A 25,227-nucleotide genomic window follows, 5' to 3' on the forward strand; every position below is an offset into this window, starting at 1 on the left:
CCTTGAGGAGTAGTGATATGGGAGGGCTTTGAGGGACGGTAGCTGAGAAGTAAGGGAGAGGGAAAACTGACGTGACTATTTTAGGATCAGGGATTTGCTGTGAGATTGTGTCTCCTAGTAACATCAGAAGCTACATTCATTAAGTCTCACCAACATGACTGCCCCAACATGAGCTGAACAAGGATTACATCGATGCACGTGACAAACTGGATGGAGAGAAGCCCATGGGGCTTCAACCCCACACAAAGAAATATAGTCAACCAAAGAATGCTGGGAACAGGAGAGGTGGTCCTCCCCACGGAACAGCACAGCAACTGGTCAAACGTGAGCCCTGAAAACATACATACAGGCAGTAGTATACAGATGAATAGTTATATTTAGGAATATGTATGTATGTATATACATATGTGCATGCAATAACAATTAGTGAAAACAGAGACAATGAATTTGAAAGTGGAGAGGGGTGTCGTGGAGGGTTTGGAGGGAGGAAAGAGAAAGAAGAAATGTAATTAAATTAGAATCTCAATTTTGAAAGTCTATTTAAATTAAAAACATAATAAAATAAGAAAAGAATTAAAGTGTGTAGCTAAAAAAATTGTTGGACTTTGTGGGATTTTTCCTCTTGTCTTGATTTTATTTTAGTTTCTGTCATGGCATTTTCAGAATTTGGTTTGATTGAAACTCCTTTCGTGTAGTCTAATGTATTTGGTCAGTAATTTGGAATTGAAAATAGGATTTTGAGTTAAGCTTTTAAAGATGAAATTCTCTTTAATGGTTGGGAATGTTGTTCAGTGGTAGGACAATTGCCTAGCATACATATGGGCCTACTTTTGATCCCTGACATTGCCAAACAAAAAACATCAGTGACTATTCAAATTGAAAATTTAAAAGACTGAGAATCATTTAGCCACAGAACTTAAAACTTCATAAAGTTACATTTTTTCAACACAGAAAAAAATGTGCAACAGCAAACCATGAAAATTTTTCGTGTGCATGATGTACAAATAGAGAGTTTAGAGGACAAAAATGTAGTTTCTTCTTTTACAATATTCTTAAAATAAACCCAGTTATTGTTTTCTTACAGTGGAATTCATGTGGCATATGGCTTCTTTTCAAGTTCTCTCCATCCAGGAAATGCTTTACTTAACAAGAATATAAAAGAGGATGTAAGTAGAGCTGGTGGAGGGGAAGAAATAGGTCTTCCACATACATTAGTAGACCAATCTGCTGTTTATTAAATTTGCTGATCATCCACCAGTGAAGACAGCTGATTGAAATACAAAGAATTCAGCAGTTATGTGGAAGTATGAAAACACAAGCACATGGCCTCCCCTTCTGCAGATTTATCATCTGTCAGATTTCTCAAGAGTATACCATATTTTATAGGCTTGAAATAAAACATTATGAATACATACATATATAATGAAAAAAGATATATGATTTGAGGGAACAGCATCGCCCAAAGTTAGCATTTTATTTCATGTAATTTAAATTATGGTGTTGAAAAAGGTGTTCTGTGTGTTAGCTGAATTCCACCTCTAAGCATATTGCTTATCTGTTTGGGTGGATGTGAACTGGTTGAAGGGGAAATAATTTTTTAAAAAAGTTTTAGCAAGTGTCTGAGATGCTTTGTAGCCAAAGAACAACTTGTATTTTAAAAATAAATTAAAATGCATTAACTATGAACAGCGGGCAGAGTATTTCGAGTGAAGGATGGGGTGAACAGAATGTTGTGATTCGCTCCCATTCTGCAGACCTATGAAGAATCATTCCTTGAGGTTTGAAGACTATAAATAACAGTGCTGAGTGGAGTTATTTCTACTTTACAAAGGAAATCATCCATTTTGTTTTCATTTTCACGTGGGTAAACTCAAAATGGATTTGCGTAGCTTCTGCTAATTGTATCCAAGACCTAAGCCTTTTTCAACAAGAGAACTGCTTCCTGATTGTGAGTGGATTCCTGTGTTTATGTGATAAAATTGACTCAGAATTGACAACTGTGGTTTGCCTTGGCAAGGTTAGACGATGGTAGTCACTGCTAAGAGGAGGTAGGTAACAAAATATGAGTTGTAAAGTAAGATACGTAAAATAAAAAAAATGCTGAAAACGAATTGAGTTCTAGGGATGAATGATTGAGGAAGGATATACTGACTTAGGTTTTAAGTCTCAGTATAATAATGTTAACGTTTCACATCAGTTATGCTACAGTGTGCTTTCAGAAATGCACTCCAGAGAAGTGGAAATGAAAGTTCTTAAGCAATGTTCAGTTGCATATCTTGAGCTAATTGTGAGATATAGATGATATATGCCATTGGCATAAAAACATTAACAACAAAACAACCATTGTTTTTAATAACCTAAATTACCATTATATATAAGATCATAATGCAAAGGATTATAAAATATTTGTTTTAATTGTTATGTAATTTTAAAACAAAATTCTTTGGAAAATGATTTCTAGGTATGTTGGTAAGATGGATGGTGCATGTATGTACGTATGCATTTATTCAGTATCAGACCTCCTAGCTTTAGGCTACACAATGTGAAGATGGATGTGATTATATATTGTGTCTCCCAATATATTGTGCACCTTAATAAAGCTTATCTGAGGATCAGAGGAAAAAGCCAGCCACTATATTAAACATAGAAGTCAGGCAATGGTAGCACATGTTTTTTATCTTAGCATTCGGGAGGCAGAGATCCATTTGGATCTCTGTGGGTTTCAGGCCACACTGGGGAATAGAGCCAGGCATGGTGACACATGCCTTTAATCCCAGCAATAAGCATAAAGGTCTGGAGGTCTGTACACACAGACAGGAAGTGATGTAGCTTGGCGGAGAGAGGAAGTGAGATGCAGAACAGAAAGGAATATGGGTGTGGGTATAGAGGAAGTAGGTCTCTTTGGCTGAGGATTTTCAAGTGGTTAAGAATGTGGCTGGCTTCTTTCTGCTTTTGTGATCTCTCAGTTTTTCACCCCAATATCTGGCTCCAGGCTTTTATTAATAAGGCTGTTTAGCAATTTGTCTTACAGATGGATATCCTAAGATGTCTTGCTCAACAGAGTACCTCCAATTATTAGGATATTATCCGGTATATAATAGATAGTCACTAAAATTTCTTGAATACTGCCGGGCGATGGTGGCTCACGCCTTTAATCCCAGCATGTGAGAGGCAGAGGCAGGCAGATCTTTGTGAGTCTGAGGCCAGCCTGGTCTACAGAGTGAGATCCAGGAAAGGTGCAAAGCTCACAGAGAAACCCTGTCTTGAAAAACAAACAAAAAATTAAAAAAAAATTCTTGAATACTGAATAAATTATTGCTTTCTAGATCTAGGTTTTATCCACAGTTCCCATTTTTTCTTTGCTTGCACTTGTGTTTATTTAGTCTAATTGTGCTCACAATTACTAATTACCATGGAATAGACTGTCTTTCTTTTTAATTATGAGAACATGTTTATTGATAATATCCTGAAGATACATCACTTCTTCGCTGTTTGTGCTAAAACTGTACAGACTCCAAACACCCATGAGAAAGCATTGAATTAATACAACTCAAAGTAATTTTCTAAAAAATAAAATCAGTTGATGTCATGTGACACAGTCAAATATACAAAAGAGAAGTCAGAGACTGGAGAAGTATAAAGATGACTAAGTGTGTTTGTTGTGGACATCAAGTGGGCGAGATTTAACAAAGATGTCAGAACAGTTAGTGATAACAGTGATTTATGCATGTTAACTTGCTGATTTCTGTAATTCTAGTGTGGCAATGACTGATTTTATTGAGCAAAGAGTATAAGGGAAGTCTGTTACATTCACAGCTTTTGTTTGTTTGTATTATTTAAAAAAACTAAGTTTTTTTAGATATTATTATTTTATAATTAATTTAATTTTACATATCAGCCACGGATTCACCTGTCCTGCTTCCTCCCACTTCCCAGCCCCCCCCCAACCCTCCCCCTATTCCCACCTCCTCCAAGGCAAGGTCTCCCCTGGGGATGCAGCTGGGCCTGGTGGATTCAGTTGAGGCAGGTCCAGTCCCCTCCTCTCTACACCAAGGCTGAACAATATATCTCAGGAGAAACCCTAGGTTCCAAAAAATCAGCTCATGCACTAAGGACAGGTCCCGGTCCCACTGCCTGTGGGCCTTCTAAAATGTTCAAGCTAAAGCCGGGCGTTGGTGGCGCACGCCTTTAATCCCAGCACTCAGGAGGCAGAGCCAGGAGGATCTCTGTGAGTTCGAGGCCAGCCTGGGCTACCAAGTGAGCTCCAGGAAAGGCGCAAAGCTACACAGAGAAACCCTGTCTTGAAAAACCAAAAAAAAAAAAAAAAAAAAAAAAAATGTGTTCAAGCTAATCAACTGTCTCACTTATCCAGAGGGCCTGATCCAGTTCCATGGGGACTCCTCAGCTATCGGTTCACAGTTCATGTGTTTCCACTAGTTTGGCTATTTGTCCCTGTGCTTTTTCCAATCATGGTCTCAACAATTCTCGCTCATACAATCCCTCAATGTATTTTGTTTTTTTTTTTCTGGGTTATGGGTAGGGATGATAGTGGATTTGGGGAATGGTTTGCTAATATATGCATATGAAAAGATTCTCTGTCTTGGTTTCCTAGATAGTTCTTTTTCTAGCATCATATTTCTGTTTTAAAATTTATTGTCACCATATTGAGCTTCCTCACCAGTAGGGATTCACTTCTGCAATTTGCATTTATTTTGTTATTTTTCCTCCTGTTCCTACTGCCTAACTGTACTCTACTAGCAACCGTTCTAAATATGCAGTTCACCTCTCATAATCTCCTAGTTCATTGTTCCATGTGAAAAAATATATACATTTCATTTTAGTCCTGTCCTTTCTCTTAGATCACTAAGTGACTAGCCATACCTGTCTCTCACTGCAGTGGTTCCTAAGTTCCATCACCTGTGTTTCTTTACATGTTTTTACCAATTCTTCCCTTAAAGTTCAATATAAATAAGAGTTCCTTAGCACGTACTGCTTCATATCACACCGTCTTAACATCTATCATGCATCTTGTTAGATATAGTTCCAATAAGCAGAGCTTATATTGTTATAATTACCACTCTTACTAATCAAGCTCAATTTGATAGGACATTTTCAGACTACAGTGTCACATCTTCAAGAGTCAAGTCCATTGTCATGATCATGTTAGGATGTATAATCTGAACTCTCATTCACTCATGCATAAGAGAAGTTGCCCGAAGCTGTAATTTTCATTTCTCTCATTCCAGAGAGGTCTCTCCTCTGCACTATCAATTAACTGACTCTAACATTGCAACACACCGAATAAACACTAGATAGGTGAATGCATCCTTCTTGTACCAAAATAGTCATTAAGAGTTGCACAAGCGTAAACAATGTCATTCATTTTATAGCTTAAAATATGGTAGTATTTCACAAAATATCTGTCAGTATATATACATATATACTGTATATGTATATTTTGTGTATATATACAAAAACTTTTTTGGCTATTTTCAAAAACACTGATAATTGTTTAGGGAGTGTACTAATTTCAATTCAGAGTGTAGTGAGTATCAACAGCCACACCCCGGGTAAGCACAAATATTTTGTTCAGTGTAGTTTCAAAAGTGTACAGAAGTCATGAAAGCCAGGTGTTTGAATCACATTGCTAGGGCACGGTCTAGAACACACTGATCACTGATGAAACCTTGAAAGAGCAAACTGAATTACCAAACTGATGATATCCTCAGTAGTAGAGATTTTATGTGTACTGGTGAGGTCTCAAACAGTACTATACTTACTTTTTAAAATAACACTAAGTATTGCCAGGCAGTGGTGGCACACACCTTTAGTCTCAGCACTTGGGAGGCAGAGGCAGGCAGAACTCTGTGAGTTTGAGACAAGTTTGGTGTACAATGCAAGTTCCACAACAGCCACAGCTGCACAGAGAATCCCTTTCTTGAAAATCAATCAATCAATCAACAAATAAATGCATACACACATAATAAATAAATTAAATAATAATAAAATAAAAACCAAGTTTAGGATAAGATGAAAAAAACTCAGTAAAAATTTAAAATTTTGAGGGGAAAAATAAAGGTTTTATTTTTATTGAGCAAAATCATACATGGATTAAAATAAAATGACCAGCAGCAAACATGACTCATCACATTAAATAAATTATAAGCAAGTGCTTAGGTTATCAGTTTTGTGTAAAGAAGGGTGAACCATACTAATTTACTTATACACTGCCAGATTTTTAGAAAGAATATATTTAAAACATTATAGACTTGAAAACGAGTGAAATAATATGCCTTTTCTTCTTTTTATGAAAACACAATTTTTCTCATAGAACATATCCTGAAAATGGTGCTCCTCCTCTGCTCCTCCCAGTTCCTCCCCATCTTCCCTCCCATCTGGATGCACTCCCTCTTTGTCTCTCATTGGAAAACAAACAAGCAAGCCACACATTTTATCCAAGACAAAGGCAGCCAGATCTCTGTGAGTTTGAGGCTAGCCTGGTCTACAGGGTAATCTCCAGGATAGTTAAGACTATGCTGAGGCAGAAAAATCCCATCTCAAAAAACAAACAAACAAATGAAAAAAACACAAAGCGAAAGAACAGGCATCTGAGAGATAATAATAAAATACAATAATATAACAAACTCTAGTAGTATAAAACAGAAACTAAACATTGGAACTGGACAAAAAAGAATGATAGAAGCCTAAGAGAAGTCCCAAGGAACAGACCCATTTGTTCTCACACTCAGGAATCTCATAAACACACTAAGCCAAAAACCATGATATATATACAAAGAGCCTGGTGCAGACCTACACACCAGGTCTAGAAGTTGTAAAATGTTTTAATTGAACTGGATCTTCAAATATTAATAAAATTATCACCTGAGAAACTTTTTATCATAATAATTCTCAGAGTTGTACATGGCAATACTCTAATTATCATTATGAAAATTAATTTTGAAGAAATCATGTATAATATTAAAGAAAATCAATGAAGAACATTTTTAGTTAAATAAAAAAGAGTGAATGTTTTTCTTCTGGAGTTAAGAATTTTAAGCACCATATTGTTAACATCAATATATAACACTGAGTTTTCATGTATGTGTATTAATGTATCTTTCCATATCTATATATTAATCTCAAATCTAATTATAATGCAATTTAGTAATAATGGCTAAGGATGGCACTTAAATCATATTTACAATGCTTCTAACCTCACAACTACATAATTGTTTTATTAAGTTGTTTTTATTAATTTTTGGTTGATTTTTGTCAACATTAAACTTTGAAACTTATTTCTTGAAAGCTCAGGACCATGATGTACTATAGCTTAGAATCCTAACAATGACCATTGACCTTTCCATAAAAACTGAGCCAAGAATAACATTAAAACCCACTATTCTTTCCTCTCCTCCGCAATTTTTCTTAGTTTTTAACAAACTTCAACTGGTACTGAAAAATGTTTTCTTTTTATATTTTTTATGCATTTGCTTCTAAATGATCTCAGTAATTAAATACTGTTTAATACCTTTATCTGGGGCTTATATAATTATACATTGTATTGTGAAAATGCTGTTTATTCCTTTCAAAAACCAAGTCCAGCCATCCCTATGACAGAACAGTCACTTGTGTTCTGTGAAGTGACCCATCATCCTATCCTTTACAAAAGTTCTGAATCTCTTTCCCTGTATGGCGACTTTTGTTGCCACTGAAGATGACTCTAATTTCACTGTTAAAGTGAATGAATGTGGTCCACTCTCTTAACACTCTAGACCTACCATAATTCAACAGACACTAGCATTGTGATGACTAAGATAACCTTTTCTATATTATTCAGCAGTTATTACCAAGGCATAAGAGAAAACCCAAAATATCTCATTGCCTAAAGCATGGAGTCACACAAAGAATACACTGGGTAGTTCTGTGCTTGGAAGTGACCAACTGTGAGGAGTTTTAGTCAAATCCAGAACTGAAATATGGTGCGGGATATTTGATCACACAGTGACACCTGAGACTGTGTTAATAAAGTTGAATCAGGGGACAGAGCCAGCAACTAGTGGACAAGAATTAGTCATTGAGTATACAGAGGACCCAGAATCTGAGAGAAAGGCACAGGAAGGATTATAGAGGGACTTGGAGATTCCTGAGATTTTTGGACTTCCCTTTTGGTCTGGGAAATGGAGAGAGAAGGTCAGCTGGCCGCTCCTCAATGCTTCTTTAACCTGTCAAGTTTTCACCACAACATCTGACTCCTGAGTCTTTATTGGTAATAGAGCCACTTAGATGAACACAACAGAGGTATCTCTTTTCCAGTTCCTGCAGGAAATTTATTATTCAGACTTCCCTCACCAAAAGGATAAGGAAAATAGTTGTGATATCTAGAATTGGTGGGTCTTTCCTGCATGTCTTCGTTCCACATTCACCAGACACTTAGAAAAAATTGATAGGAGTAGGCATAGGGCAAGACTCCCACAGACTACGTAATATCCTTGTCACATCTTATTCAGCTTGTCTTCCTATACACCACACAAACTTCCACTACTTTTCCCATTACAAAGTCCATACTGGCAGAGAGAACTCCACAACCTCCCTGACATTTTGTGTGCAGGTTTCCTTGTTTCTTAAATCCAACCCTTTGTTGTTCCTCTCCTCAGTGTTTAGAAGGCAGCTCAGTGTGTGTATTCTCAATAAAGTGTACTCCTTGAATCTCTTTTCTTCTAACTGCCAACCACTTTAATGCTTTGTCCGTAGTTTTCAGCCTCCTAAAAAATAACATCTGTGTTATGCTTTGCCCTTTAAGTTCACCAAGGTTTCCTCTACTTAATTCACAAAAATCACAGAGAAACCAGTAACAATACCTAAGAAATATAATTCTCACTACCAAGCTCATACATTTTTCTTCATTTAGAAGCTGCAAGAGTCAGGCTTAATGTGTTTTTCCTCAGTGTTCTCCATATTATTATATTTTGTGAGAGAACGTTCCCAACATTCCTACAACATCATTACAGATATTTTACTGCTGGTGCCTCTCTATCGAAAGGACCAACTTTCCCCCAGAATTCTTGTATTCGTGAAAGTGACAGCCCATCCCTTTCTTATTATTACTATGTGAAATCTAGCTCGTATCACTTTTCATGAGCAAAATTTCCACCAGGAATGCCTCATGAATGGCAATGTTGCTTTCATTATCTTGATCCCTACCTTTCCAATATGCAATTTTTATTTCTCTTGCTTGGGAAACTTCCACCATCCATTGTACACAGCTATTCACAAAATCATTCTGCGCGACTTGATAAGTTGTGATACAAGTATTAATCTTTTGGTGTATATGCACTTACCAAAGTGACTTTCTTATTTCTGACAAATTTCAAATATACTATAAATAACACACACACATACACATACACATCCATATATACCCCTCCTTAGACTAAATAATGATTCAATTATCTCTAAAACCTTTAGTATATTAGAGATTCATATGCCAAAAATAGTCTATTTCACCATGTTAAATGTAACTATCTGGCTGCAAATTCAGAGCATGTGGATTCTACTTTTTTTTCTTGGCTTACAAGATTCCCACATTTAATTCATCCAAACATGAAGCATTTGCTGATCCTAAAATAATCACTCTGGAGTATTTAAATATGTGAATAATGTGACTTAATTAAAAATATTTATTACTGGACTTTATAGGCTTTAATTTTGGAAGGGAATCTAAACTTTAAAATGTTTTGTGTAACGATATTTTAAGTTAAATATAAAATAGATAAAGATAAGAATCATGACCAGACTTCACGAAAAGAACATGTCCCATTAAATAACTGAGTTTGTAGTGTGGAGATGTCTCTTTTAATTCAACAGGCCTACATAGAACTTCTACCTCCAGAATTCTGTGATGTTAATCTCTTATGATAGCAATTAGTTTCCAAGATTTCTCAACTGAAGAGCTGACTAATACTATTGCTCAAGCTTTAGGTGTTTCCTGTTAAACAGAGAGGAAGGCCAATCAGAACTGTGTCAGAGATAAAAGATGTTGAGAAACTGGAACATTTTGAGACATACTGTCTAAACAAGGCCATGGAAAGACCAAAAGGATCGCTATGTTCAAAACCTCAAAGGTTTTTCTGATAGCTGCTTTCCTAAACATTGGGATTAAAAGTTGAAATACTTGTAGAAACAGGAATGCAAGCACACAGTTGAGCTAATCCTTGTCTTTACAAAATAACTTCAACAATGTTGTGGCCTTTTGGTAATAAATACACTGAGAAACATTTTTGTGAGGCGTCACCTTTTTTCCTACAAAGGAAAATTGACTGTTATTTTTAACTCTTGGGCCATATTTATAGCTAGTTTTATATTTACGTTGCTGTGATAAATACATTTAGATGTGCAAGTTAACTTCTACAGTGTCTAAAACTTCATTAAATAAATAATCCAAAAAAAAACAGTCCTATGTAGTTTTTACTTGAGTGTAAACATAAAAGTCGAAGACTTCTTTAGAAAGTAGAGATCATGTGTGTAACAAGTCTTGCTTTTCATGTGGTTTTATTTTGTAAACAGATATTAAAATAATTCTGACTAAAGTACAAATAATTTATTATCAACTCTTTATTAAATATTTCTTTTTCATTTTCCTATATAACTCTACTTGTTTAAACTATCATATGCAGTCACAATTAGATCATGTTAATAAGTATAATTAAACATGAATAATTTTACAAATTTCCTTGGTTGGATCTCACAAGGTTTGTGGACTCTTATTAAATTAAATGCCTTTTCCGTTAAGTTAAAGCAAGTTGTTTTGATGTTAAAGTTGTGTATCCTTCAGAGATGCATAAGACAAAAACAACTTTTTTTGTGTGTCAGTTAGGTAGTAATGGGGTAGCAGAAGCAGGAAGAAGTGACATAACCCTGAATTCTGGAAAGCAACTGAGTTAGTGTTCGTTATTAGGCTTGGCCTAGAATCTTTTCTCCCTTAAATCTGCTTTAAAAAATCTATACCCATATCCTAGTGCCCCGCCTTGAGCTACTCTGTTCAATTGAAATGTGAGCATGGGATGTTAGTTCATTATGAAGAGCAGTACTCTGGAGGCAGAGGCCAGCCTGGGCTACAGAGCGAGTTCCTGGACAACCAGAGCTGCACAGAGAAACCCTGTGAGGAAAAACAAGTTGCAAAAGAACTCATTTGTTAACATTATTCTTGAGACTTCTGTCCTTTAAAGGAAAGAGAGTAAAAGCTAGGATTTGGAAGTGGTTTTGTTGACACAGTCTGTGGATGGACACCGTGGTGCAGCCGCTGCTGATGTTCCCTTTACATATTTCGCCATCTCCCTTCCCCAGGTGTTGCTGCCATCACTTCCTTTCCCTTCCTTCCCTTTCCTCATGGCAAGACGCATGGAAGAAGAGTGCTGTTAAGGCCTCTCCATTAATCAACAGGTATGGCGGTTCTCAGCTGCCCCCTCTTCTGAGCATTCCACTGCTGCGGTCTCCCTTTTCCACTGAGAAGACACCAGTATCCACTGCACAGAGCTGAAAAGTATGATAGCCTTGGGTGTGTTTTCTCTTTACATTTCCCACATGTGTCCCATTGCAGAATCCCTCCGAAGTTGTAGATCAGTTTTTTTTTTTTTTGCTGGATAGAGAACATAGAAGAATTATTTATTATTCTCAAAAAAGGTGTTATGTTCAACCAATTGGAGAGAAAAGATCCTGCATTTATCAGTATGACACTTTCAGCATTCTGCAAATACTGATGCCATACGTTTAAAGAGAGTAAAATAAACATACTTTGTGGATTTTAACTTAGAATTCAGTCTTATTTACATTTTAGAAGCATTGCACAAAATGATATTTTAATTTTAATACTTATTCTCTGGGTTAAAAAACTTAGGTGAAAGCCAGATCACACACATCTAAATCTATTTCAAAACTGCCACTCTGATGTGAAAGTATAGTGCATGCTAATTCCTCCTGGAAAACTTCTATTTTGTCAACTCATCTGGTGGCATTTGAGGAAGATGGAAGAGACTGTTGTGTTCAAGCTGTCCCAAGATACCCTGAATTCAGAGTATTGCATTTTGAAAGGAACTAGACCCTCAGGGCACAAGTCTAGCAGAGTCATGACCAATAAAACATAAGCTCTTAGTCATGCAGGGGCAACGCCTGTCGTCTTGATTTCCTCTTTCCACTGGTGGAACTAGTCTGTCTGGCTCCTGCAGGGGCCTGCTGTGGAGATGTTAGGCTCCTCATGGTGTAGCTTTCTCTGGTTCTTTGAGACATGTGAACAGAATACTACCTTTGGGCTAGGAAGATTGTCGGCAGATGTCTTTAAGGAAAAAATGAGTGTGTCTTTAAGTGTGGCTGTGTGGGCGAGAACTGTGTATGCAGTCCTTAGAACAGATATGTATTGACAGAGCAAATCACTTTTATTTGTATGTGTTTAGCTGGAGTTCAAAGATTGTAAAGAATTGTTTCTGTGTAACTAAGTATGTTGAAATGTCAGCAAACCTGGAAAGGCAATGAATATCAGGTTAGATGATTAATCTTTAATTAGAAACATATGGCTTCCTGTCAAATGATCATTGCTTGATTATCCTTGAGAACCCCTCTTGTGACCATGCATTTTATTCTTTATGTCTTAGTGATTTGGGCCTGAATACAACAAATTCTCTGGCCACAACATCTTACTTAACAGATTCCATTGCTCATGTCCACATGTGCTTATGTAGTTGGATTGCTATATGTGAAGACCATTTCACCAATGCCCGTTGGGAAAACATGCATTTACAGCCTATTTAAAGGTCACTGTGTCAGAATGTTGGCCTCTATTTTCTCCCAAGTTTATCTACATTAATGTATTACTTTTAAAAATGTTTATCTGTGTGTAATAGGTAAGAACAGTGAGTATTGGTGATGTCTAACGTAACCAAGGTTACTCAGGAGTCTCTTAAGTGAGATGTGCCTCATGTAGATCCTGATTTAGCTCATGCCATGTAGACACACATTCACAATGACCTTTGAATTTCTAGAGGACAGAAGTCCACCCATCACTTAATGTATCCTCAGGGTGCTTGTTGAGTGCATGTTTACTGAGCAGTCATTTTTTTTCCCCACACATAAACATGAAACATTTTCCTTATTTACATTCTTATATATTACTGCTTCTTTTACATTCCCTGTAGATTGTAGCTTTTGTCCCTTATTAATTTCTGAGGTTACTCAATATAATGTTTTCTGAGGAGTAATTCATATATTCCTTCATTTTTAAAATCTGTAATTTTTAAAAGATATAAAATTACCACACACAAAAATTATTCAATTTCATAAATTTACCAAATATAATGACAGAAAAGAATACAATTTTTTTATATCTTATGAAAGATAAAATTTCAAAAAATGTGTTTAATAGATTTGAAAAGGGTGAACCATAAAAATTATACCTCACGTTATATAAAAATAAAGAAACTGTATACCAATGTCAAAATAAACATATGGATATATCTTTTAAAAAGAGGGGAGACCTAAAACTTAGATTTAGAGGTCGAAGCAGGCAGAGAAAATCATCTTGGCTAGAAAGAATCAGAAAGTTTAAAAAATTATTAAAATTAAAATGAATTTTTTAATGATGAAAGTGTTATTGGAAAATGAAAGCTGAGAAAACTTTAAAATAATATGCAATAATATTGTGAAGCAAAAATCAATTGACTTGGAAAGAAAAGCATTACATATGAGTTGAATTTGCCTTTATTAATAAGTCTTTGTTCTCAAATATCTGGGATGACTACTTTTGTGGGAACAGGACTTCCCACTGTGTGATAAGGCCAAATGCATTAATTTTGAGCTATACATTTTGAATTTAAAAGATTGTGCCAAGAAAATACAGTTGAAATAGGACTTGATGCAAAAGTAAGGTCTATGTCAAAAATATTCCACCTGAGCACATTCTACCTATAAGTAAAAAATGAATGAATTCACCCTTGTAGATCCATAGATATAGAGATCAATTTGTGTCTCTTTTCATTATGTGGGGTGACTGGTGCATAGCACATGTTCTTTTATTTGTTTGTTTGTTTTAAAATTCCCATGGAATTTTGAAAGTGAATAGATAGATCAGTGGTCAAACAATCCTGTGTTTGATTACGCATACATCCTCCATATATGTGCATGAGTAATCTCAGTGACACAAATGTAAAGGTATCTAGCTCACTCTGCTTTAGTGTATTTCAGTTCCCCACTTTTTTCCTCCCTCCCTTCTTTTTCCCCCCTTCTCCCCCTTCCAGTCCCTTTGCTCCACCCCCCACTCCTGGGTATTGTTTTGAGCTGTAATTTACTTTCCTTTAATTTTTATTTGTTCATTGGTGTTCCCTCGGGGAAAAGGAAAACCAAGTGCTGTTTCTTTTCCAAATGCAAGTATTTTCAGATTTAAATTCAGACTGACACTAGTCATATGTCTAGGTGTTTATGTCTCTCTCTCTTTGTTTTTCTCTGGTTCACAGCTCAGCCATCTAATTTTTCCATTTCTTGGTTGCAAATCCTTTTAGTGTTCTGGTTATTATCAATTTTTCCTTTAAATCAAAATGCTTTTTCATAAAACAAGAAGTTCAGGATGGGCTACCTCTTTTTATACTGATGTTTAATCTGTTTGAAGAATCTAGTAATTTCATTGAAATATCTTCAGTCTTGAAAAAGAAACAGTTTAGAACTATATAAGACTTTGGACAGAATTTTTATGTGCATATGTGGGTTTGGACTGTAGGCAATAAATAATAAAATGAATACAATCGTAACAATTAGAAGCAAAAAAAGCATTTTTGGAAGAACTTAGTCTTTATTAATGCAAATCTTTACCAAAAGACAAGCAAATTCAGCACTAAAAAAATAATATTTTTAAGTTGATAGTAAAGCCAGTAGAGAAAAAAAGATTCTCTGAGTTCAAATTATTGACTTAACTGATAACCATATGAGCTCATCTATAACAATAAGTTTCACAGAGGTCAAACTAGAGCAAAATAAGAATAAGAACTGGGTAAGGCATGTGCTGTCAGGACTGTACTAATAAAAGCGACTACAGAGTACATTCTTCACTTATGCACACCCTTGTTTAATGCCAAATTGCTGTCAATGTCCCTTGGCGAGTTCTATTTATGAGTAGATTACAACACACTCTCAGAGGCCCTGCACATCTAACTCTCAGTGAGTGCCGACACAGAATATATGGTCTTTCTGGAGCTGTGAAATTTAATTAATTTGCTGGCAGAGTACGGTTTTCATGCCACATGCCTTTGCCCTGACCCTGCTCAGGACTTCCATTTTCAAATGTGCTTCATATATTGTAAGCCTATACCATCTTAATGAAGCTCTTCCATGTGGTGATTTTAGTGTTTGACTTAATTTTCTCAAGAGCTCCAGTGCCTACATGCATTCTTTTTTTTTTTTTTTTTTTCCGGTGATACCAGCTGTTGTTTACTAAGTTGCATGGATCTATGTATGCCCCCTTCTGATTTTTGATATTCAGACATCAAACCATGACTCTTTCGGTAACACATTAAATCTAAGATTCTTGGGTAAATTATTAAAGCAACAGGAAACCTCTATCTCCTTAGTCTCTCACTGCTATTGAAGGTATAAGTCATGTGCAATGTATCACTATCTTCAACTTAGTATCATAAAGACTAGTATGAACCGAGGGAGCTATGGAGTAATCACCCCTTTAATCTCACCCACTGCAGAAACCTAACTCTCTTGGACTACATCGCCTTTAATGCCATTTTTGGCTTTCTATAAAATAGGGAAGACTAGGGAGGTTAGAAACTGGGATTTTGCTCTGGCTTTGCCAATTACCTGACAGAAAGTATGATTCGTCATCTGTAAAATGTAGCTATGAAGCCAGTTAAGAATGGCTTTTCAGTGAATGGAGGTATTTACTTTCATTTCTTTAGCTGTATCCTCAAGAGCGCTTCTCGGAACTTTCTTTTACTCATTGGTGTGGAGTACTGTGATCATGCAATTAATTACATCATATTTTCACAGACTTGCTGCATAACTCTTCAAAATGCTTATTTTAAAAAAAACTGCTATAATTTTAAATTGTTATATTTTCCTTTGGGATGTGTATATGTACATGACTCTGTGTGTGGGAGTGGGTTTCATATTCAGATGTGCGTGTGCATGTGTGTGTGTGTGTGTGTGTGTGTGTGTGTTATATTCAGATGTGTATTTTACCAGTAATTGTTTGGAGCCTCACCTGTGGTGCCATATGTTAGTGAGAAAATTAAGTTCTAATCTTTGGATTCTTAATACAAGAATTTAAGATAGAAAGAAAGAAAGAGAAAAAAAAAAAAAAGCTTGAGGACAGTTTTATTAGAGTTCAGAAGAAAAACTCCAGGGCAGTCAAGTTATAAATCTTAGCAGCTGTCAGCGAAGGAAGATGGAGAGTGGTACAGAGAAAATTATGCCATTTATAAACACCCACATGGCAGACGAGCAGCCAAGTGGTGGGGTTGAGGGCTTTAAAGAAAGAGTTAAAAAAATCCTAAAGTAGCTGAGAAAGAATGCTTAGGCTCCAGACAAATGCAGGAAAAAAAAAAAAATAAATAAATAAATAAATAAATAAATAAATAAATAAAAAGAGACGGGAGAGGAAAGGAAGGAAGAAAATAGGAGTTTTTGCTTCAGGATTCAGAAAGGTGATACACCTAATAGAAAATGGGGAGGGGGAGGGGGTAGCAACTGCACAGAAGGTAAGAGATCTGGGAAGGAAAAGTACTTTTCCTCAGCAAATAGATAATTATGCCTTCCATCTATTTAGTATGGCTTTCAAATCTGAATTCAGATGGTTGGTCCCTGGCTGGGGTGATTGAACTGGATTCACTCTCAGTGAAAGAAACAATGGCATGTCTCCACTCAGAAACAGAGTCCATTCTAAATAGCTTCTCGTTAGTGAACATTCAATGGTACTGTGTGTGTGCACACGTACGTACGTGCGTGCGCGTGCGTGCGTGCGTGCGTGCGTGCGTGTGTGTGTGTGTGTGTGTGTGTGTGTTTCTTCTGCTTAAAAGTATTTGAGCCCAATTAAATGTTTTGGGAGAACAGTGCCGGTAGGATATTAGCAGAACTTAATAGAAGCTAGATGTGAGAGGTGAACTTATACTTTGTGACTCTTTGTTCTAGAACAAATGACAGTGGGTTCACACAGTGAAGCATATCTCCATGAAAATATAAATTTTACTACTTGCTCATAGAAATGCTCTTTGAAAACTGGTCCATAAAAAAGCCTGTGCTGTTAATTCTGTATCAATGAAGACATTAAACTCTAAGTTGAATGACAATTTTCCACTCCCATTATTAACACTGATAAAATAGTAGAATTTTAGGCATAATGAATTCCACTTCTAATGCCATTTAACAACAGCCATGTGGCAAACAAGCAGCCATGTGCTGGGGACAAGGGCTTTAAGAAAAGCATAAAAACCCTAAAGTACCAGAGAAAGACATGATATTAGCAATAATTCTGTACTGTAGCTTGGTGACATCATTTTCAAAATTCTTTATTGGGCCTGATGATTGCAAATTTGTAAAATCTCTAAGAAGATGACTCTTTCGTTGAGAATGCTATAATACTCGAGTGACCTTTTCACTCACTAGATCTGTCACTGGGAACAGGATGTCACTAATTTTCTTTTGTGGTCCCAATATTCACTTTGTTATCTGGTGACTGGATGCTATTTTTCTACTGTGATAGGAATGATGATCGTGAAAATTCTAAGAGATGACTTAAAAAAGTAATTTGATGATTTTGTAGTTGCTAAGGTATAAAATATAAAGTATTCACATAGACTCTGAAATTATTTTACCTGGAAGAGATTATGAAAATTTTCTTCTTGGCAATGTAGCTAAGAAGAAAACCAAAGGAAGGAAGGAATGAAGGAAGGGAGGTAAGAAGGAATGAAGGAAGATAGGAAGAAGGAAGGAAGGAAGGAAGGAAGGAAGGAAGGAAGGAAGGAAGGAAGGAAGGAAGGAAGGAAGGAAGGAAGGAAGGAAGGAAGGAAGCTTTTCTAGAGAACTGTGAGCAGATATCCCAAATCTTAGACTAGAGCGACCAAATGTATTGCAGTAGGATAATGAAACGTAAAGATCTTGCTTTTCAGTTGACATTTTCTTCTGCATCTGTGAATGGACTACATGTCTTGAATCAGCAGGACGAAATAGGAAGCAAACAGTTCTGTACATGAGAAACAAAACACTACCAGGTCGCATGGCCTGCTGCCTCTCTGGAGGAACATAGAGGACAGTTTGGGCTCTTTGCAAAGATTCACAACAAACAAAAATTCTTTATAATCTACAAACAACTTTTTATAGATGTAAAACCTGTAAGGAAAAAAAAAAAAGGTAACTCAACCTAGAATCATGAAGGACCTAACAGGAACTTGTCATGGCCAGTGTTTACCTCTGGACTTTGGAATGCCGCACTCTTCCCTTTGAGTTTGTAGCAAACAAAACAGGAGACAGTTACCAAAGATTCCCAAATAAACATTAAGCAGACATAGCCATCATTATTTGTGCTTCTCTGTCCCCTCTAATCAGCACAGCAGACATCAACTAAATAAACAGAACGTCTTGTAAAGAAAACTGTTAGCACAGATGCATTAGCTGATTGCGGTAAGATACCAGTTAATTGTAGGGGAGGGCGGGTGTCCTTAGACGACTATTGCTCATAGCTCAGGATTTTAATGCTTTGTGTTCTTTCTTGAGTATACTATATGAGAAGTCAGTGACTTGAAGTAAGGCAGAAAATATAAGAAAAGATTTTCAAAGCAATAAGGAAACTAAGACTTAAAGTTGGTATTCTAACAATCCATCTCTATATTGACACTCAAAATAAAGAGGTAGGAAAGGATGATAGTTTTGTGAAGGTGTTTTAGACTACATATAGTTTCCCAATAAAACATAATGATTCCTATGATATCTTCATATTTTTGAATTGGTTATCCAATAAAAAAGGATTGTGTTTGGTATGTCTTTAAATATATGAATTAAAAAGATTTTTTTATATTTGTTTCATATTACATAGATATAAGCTGTGGTCTTCTAGAACACTGAAACTCTAGTTTATCATGTAAACGAAAGAAAAAGTAAAGTTAAGCTCTTTCTGAGCGAGCACTCAGGTGGATACTTCCAGGTTACTTGAGAACATCCCAGGGTGTTGGCTTCTGGATATGCGGGAGAAAGAAGCAGAGCTCAAATAACCAGGATAAATTCTGAGGTACTTAACGTTAAGAAATCTTGATGATCATTCAGAGATTGAAGAAAGAAAGGGAGTATTTGTGTGGGGGAGAACAGAGAGGAGAAGGTAGAATAAAACCAGGCAGAACAAAAGACTTGTGCTTACAAGTTAGAGGAAGGAAGTTAGAATGTTTTGAATGCAGTCCGAGCCTTTAGTTAGATTGCCTGTGTTTACAGAATAAGGCAAGCAGCTGGAATGTGAGCTGGGAGTCCTGGAAGTGGAAGGAAAGCCAGGGTGTCTCACATGGGTTAAGTGGGTTGACACAGTCAGTGTAGAATATACAACATAGATAGGTGATGGTTGTATGTCCATGCATCATATCACCTTCACATCAAGCAAATCCTTGACTTGCCTTTAAATTTGACGTCATAGTGCTAAGCAATAGGGTAAAATGGAAAACACCCATGTGTGGTTGTATGAATTTACAACCTTTTAAAAATTTAAAGAGCAACTTAAAAAATTGTAATTTATGCAATATATAATGAGTCCATTTAAATTTTTGGAGGAGTATAGTGTTTTTATGAGTAAAATATCCTTTTATTTTTTGGCCAAACACGTCAAAATTCTAATAATATTTGACACAATAAATTAGTTGAACCTGGGCTGTGAAAGGTTTACTAGTTAAATTAATAATTTTGGACATCACAATATATTTAAAGAATATACCACTTAGTCTTTTTTTCAGAGAATTTTAATATGTAGCCTACCTAACTAGCAAAAAATAAGTCATATATATCATATAAATGACCATTTTTTTGAAGTTGGCACTATGATAGACAAAATTCAAATCCTTTCACTACAAATAAAAGAATTAAAAATAAAATTATGAAGTGATAAATCCTAAGAGTGACTTAACTAATATACAACAAGATATGTTTCAAACATAACTATTTCATATACATTTAATTATAGTGCAAATAGTACAGCAGAACTCTACACCAAAAGTTAGAGACTATGTCATCTTTTTTAGTAGTAAAGAGGCATTATCTTGAATGTATTGCGTAAATCTTAAATCACTAGATTACCCAAACCAGGTGATTCCAAACTTAAGTACTAAGCATTTCCAAAGATGTAATTCAGGCATTGCATTTATAGTCTAATATGTGTTTAGCTTTTACTTTCAATTAAAGTCTTATTTATGAGATTAATAATGAGAAAGACTTTTTGAAATTTGCTCATAAATTGAAGGGCATTAAAGGGAGCATTTTAGTAATATGAAGTCCTTTTTCTTTAAAGCCAAGTGTTTATTATAAATAACTGAGATTTCAAAGCAGTATGTGCTAAGGAAGTATGTAATATACACAGCATCATTACTCATTAAAGTGATGAAATAGTACTGGGATTTTCTGAATCATAATTTCAGGGTTGTAAATTATTTTGTCTTATGTGATGAGTTACATTTTCTTTTTTTAGGAAGAAGTAGAACGAAAAATTGTAACTGAGTCTTGGGCGAGTATTCTCGGGAAAAAAAAAACAACAACAACTATCAGCGACTGCTCGAGTACTTACCATGGCACAATTAAGTCACATAGAAGCATTCCCGCAGTTGCATAGCATGTTAGCACTGCAATGTGTAGATTGCTTTCTTCCAGAATGCTCATGGCATCTAATTCATTGTCAGTGTGTATGGATCATTTTTCTTCCTATGATCATGACTCTTTGGAATTTATTTTGTTGATAGTAAAATTCAAGTGAAACTGCAAGTGAATGCCATCTTGCATTTTATCTTAAATAGACAATGGCATTTTTTAAAATTTTCTCTACTATTTTAATAAGTAGTTGCTATTTATTTGTCTCTCTACTTTGAAGAAATAATTGAGACCTTCCATTTCATTTGCTATGACTGCTAAGTGAAAGGGGAAAATGAAAGATGAAAGACTTGATGATTGAATAATTTCATGGGAAAGCAAAGTGCTTGGGCTGAATTGCCTTATGTTCAATATTGGTAGATAATCTAACTACTCTGTGACCCATTTCTGGACTTGAAAATGGAAAAAATGCTAGTCCACATGAAGCTTCCTTAATTCATGCACACTTTATTGGAGTAGTGTGAAATGAAATACAGAAAAGGTTCATATGTACTATTAACTACCAAAAGAAGTACTCCTCCAATGTATCTTGGATATGCTTCATCTAAGAAGAAAGAGCATAGGATGAGATGTAATAGAAATCTGATAGTTAAAGAAGAAGCTATACATGGCAAGGATCACGGAAATATTTGGGGAAATAATTATAGAATATTTTCACGTTAAATAGAACATTTATAGTGACATTGTATATGTCTGTTTATTTGAATAAAGTAAGATTAAGGAAATGTAGAAAACATTCAGTTTCAAATAATTTGTATGTACAGACAAAAAGAAATATAGAAACATGATACTTTATATTAAGAGAGAACATAAATTTAATTCCTCACTTATCAGTTAATAAAAATGTATTTGTTCCTTTGCATCTAATTTTTCTTTCTCAAAATTTTCTTTGAAATGATTAATGCAAGTAGAACTATTCCACCACCAATGTGAAGCTCAATTCAAGTTGCATAATTTTATTCCATCTAGAAAATAAAAATAGGGTCACAATGAGACAAAAAAACCCTCTCTACTGTTTTTATTAATTAAAATTATTTGATATTTTCAAATGTGGAAAAATTAAGCGAGGCAGTGATGGTGTATGCCTTTAATCTTGGCACTCAGGAGGCAGAGGCAGGTGGATCTCAGTGAGTCTGTGAGTTTCAGAACAGCCACAGCTACACAGAGAAATAGTGTCTCAAAACAAAACAAGAAAACAAAAAGCTTATATTTATTTGAATGTATAATTTAAAACAATACAGTTGATTCAGTTAAGTAATCTAGGTGAATGAGACATGTGACCTAAGAAAAAGAAGACATAACAATGGCTTGACCTTCAACTTATATCTCAACATTGAGCATTTGTGGATTCATAAGTTCTTCTATTTTCTCTTCCTTCAGCAGATATTCTCTTACATAATGAATACAGTCATGTCTAATATCTTACATGGGAAAATTTATAAAATACTGTGTAACCGACATTACTCTTTTAAAGTAACGAGTTTCAATCATATTATCTTAATAAAATTATTTAAATAGGCTTACAGAAGCACCATAGGATACTGGCAACTATTCATACTTACTTAAAGCTCAAAGCATATAAAGTGCAGAGGAAAAAAAAATCTGTTTTTCAAGCCTTGTCAGAGAGGCTTTCTCAAATTAATCATCGTTTGTCATCACTTTAAATGTTTAATCTGAAGACTATGTAAAAGCTATAATGTGTGTATTTGTACATTTATATGTCCATGCGGGTGCTCAGCCATTTTCATGTTTCTAATAGAAAGTAGAAGACAACCTGTTAATCTATATTAGGGAAACATTTTTACACCTAAGACTTTAGCAACAGTCTTGAATTCATATTGCTATTTATCTTGCTGATTTTCCCAGTTTTCTCTATTTTGAGGGAATTGGCAAGAACTTGGCTAGCCTACCTCCAGGAGAGTAGCCATCTTGTAGAACAAGGTATGTTTCCACCACTGTTTAAATTAGCTAAGCCAATCACTGTGTTACAACTCTGGCATGTATCTGTCATGGGAGGATGGGAATCTCGGGCTTATTGCTACTGGAGTTCAGGGCGAGAAACAGAGGGACATGTATTGGGGCATATATTGGGGCACATACTAGGGTGCTACTGAAACTGTCATGTGGACCACAAGACTAAGCTATTGCTACATAGTAGGACTCCATTGTTCAAGATTTGCATTTACTTTATCAAAAATAATACACCTATTGCTTAATCCTATGTGTTTGGCTTGAAAACTTTAGATTTGTCAGATGTTTTTCTAAATCTGGTGATAAATGCTGATTTTACAGTATTCATACATACACAACACACACAAACACACACATACTTTTAGTGTTTTTGATCTTGTAAATTCCAAACAAAATTTTCTAATTCATATTGATTTCTTATTTTTTATTTTTATTTTTTACTATTTATTTATTTATTTATTTATTTATTGGTTTTTCGAGACAGGGTTTCTCTGTGTAGCTTTGCGCCTTTCCTGGAACTCACTCGGTAGCCCAGGCTGGCCTCGAACTCACAGAGATCCGCCTACCTCTGCCTCCCAAGTGCTGGGATTAAAGGCGTGCGCCACCACCGCCCTGCCCATAATGATTTCTTAATATATTTTACTCATTATAGAATGAAGTATCTTTACAAAAATTCCAGTTACTAATCTCAACTGACAGAAAATGAGACCACAGATGAATATCTTCATGCCTTGTCTTGTGGAATTTAATTGACTGTTTCTGTTGCTTTTCCTTCACATTTGCATTTCATGACAGTTGGAATAAGTGCCTAGTCTTGCATTTTTCACAGTTCATGTGTAGCAAGCTGTAGTCTATGCTCATGCTAGTCTGTGCCCTGCCTAATAGGAGCAGAATTTCAGAATGGAAGCAGGCATAAACAACATGAGAGAACTCACATCCCCTCTTATCATTTCCAGACTATTTTTTTTTTCAGGTTGAAGAACATCCTAACATTGTAAATCCCTCTGGATTCCATGAATGAGGCTTAGTTGAGATCAAAATGAGTCTTGCAGATCATGATTGTATCAGAGATACCATATATTTACTTAATGAACCATTCCACCACAATTTCACAAATGGACTGGACATAAAACACATGAACTTTCCATTTCAAACACAGGCTTTATCTGGTTCTCTTTATGTGGCTTCTGCAAACATATGTATTTGGGCTTTGAATACTATTCCATTTTCTACTAATACTAAATTATCTGAACACTGTCTCATCACAGTAGTTATCTGGACTGAGGCTACTGTATGTACAGGTTTTTTGTTTTCACACCGGAATTCCCAATTTGTGGCTTCCATCAGCTATAGGAGAAAATGTCAGGTGCTTCTTTCTTAGGAATAATAGTTAATACTTTTTTTTTTCTGAGAGCTTACTGCACTTCATTTTCAGTATTTAGGCATATAAGGGCTTTCAATGGAATGGGCCACATTCTGATCTCATTTCAGATATGCTGATTCAGAGCTTTGGAAACAGAAGTAACAGTATTAGATGTCTGTGTGTGAATGACTGATGTGAAGTTCCATGTTGGCAGTTTATAAACAACAAACTAAAAATCCTTTCTTTTATATTTTATGGATGGACTATGTATATTTATGAGTTATTCTGCTTGTTTATTTTTTGCTTTTCTTTTATTGTTTTTTTTCTAAAAAATGTTTTGAGATTAAAATATAATTACATAATTTTTCCTTTCTCTTTCCTCCCTCCAAACCCTCTTATATACCCCTCTTTGCTCTCTTTCAAATTTGTATATATATACATGCATGAAAATTCCAAAATATATAAATACAGCCTGCTTAGTCTCTATAATACTACATGTATATATGTTTTCAGGGCAAACCATTTAGTATTGAATAACCAATTTGTATGTCTTTACCTAAGGAAGACTATTTTTCCTCCTCTCAGGATTCTTTAGTTGCCTATAGTTCTTTGTGTAGGCTTGAGACCTTGTGATATTTCCCTTGTTCACAATAGGAACTCTATTTCTGTTGTCCTTGTTTACCTTGTTTAGGCAGTCATGTTGCTGAGACTTTATGGGTGTAGCTTCTGACATCCCTGGGAGAAAAAAATCACACAGCAAACTTTCTGATCCTTCAGAACTTACAGTCTTTCTGTAAGGCTCTGAGCCTCAGGTGAAGTTATTTTGTAGATGTGTCGAGTGAGACTGGGTTCCACAGCTCTGCATTTTTATTGGCTGTGATTAATGATGTCCTTAATTGTAGTAAACACACAGAGTGGTGGTTTCTGTTTCTTTGCTGAAGATTCCCTTTCAGCAAAAGTGAGGAATATCCATAATGTAGTTGATGTGACTTTTGCTTAATTATCTTTAATTCATATTT

General features: G+C 35.5%; 1 protein-coding gene across 11 annotated transcripts in view; it reads left to right on the forward strand.

Annotated features, from left to right (window-relative positions):
• The window catches only part of Pcdh7 (protocadherin 7), a 420,558-nt gene that overhangs the window by 226,142 nt on the left and 169,189 nt on the right, over window positions 1-25,227 (forward strand). For 3 of the 11 annotated variants that reach the window (XM_016009670.3, XM_076546316.1, XM_076546318.1), the window contains one exon: window positions 11,344-11,439. The exons of 7 other annotated variants lie outside the window; for them this stretch is intronic. In XM_016009670.3, the coding sequence (XP_015865156.1) occupies window positions 11,344-11,432 (89 nt within the window). In that variant the 3' untranslated portion in view covers window positions 11,433-11,439. Of the gene's footprint in view, window positions 1-1,084; window positions 1,167-11,343; window positions 11,440-25,227 lie in introns of those variants that run through there. One more of the 11 variants, XM_076546317.1, reaches the window with a different exon arrangement.

The sequence above is a fragment of the Peromyscus maniculatus genome, chromosome 10 (assembly GCF_049852395.1).
Source record: "Peromyscus maniculatus bairdii isolate BWxNUB_F1_BW_parent chromosome 10, HU_Pman_BW_mat_3.1, whole genome shotgun sequence".
NCBI lineage: Eukaryota > Metazoa > Chordata > Mammalia > Rodentia > Cricetidae > Peromyscus > Peromyscus maniculatus.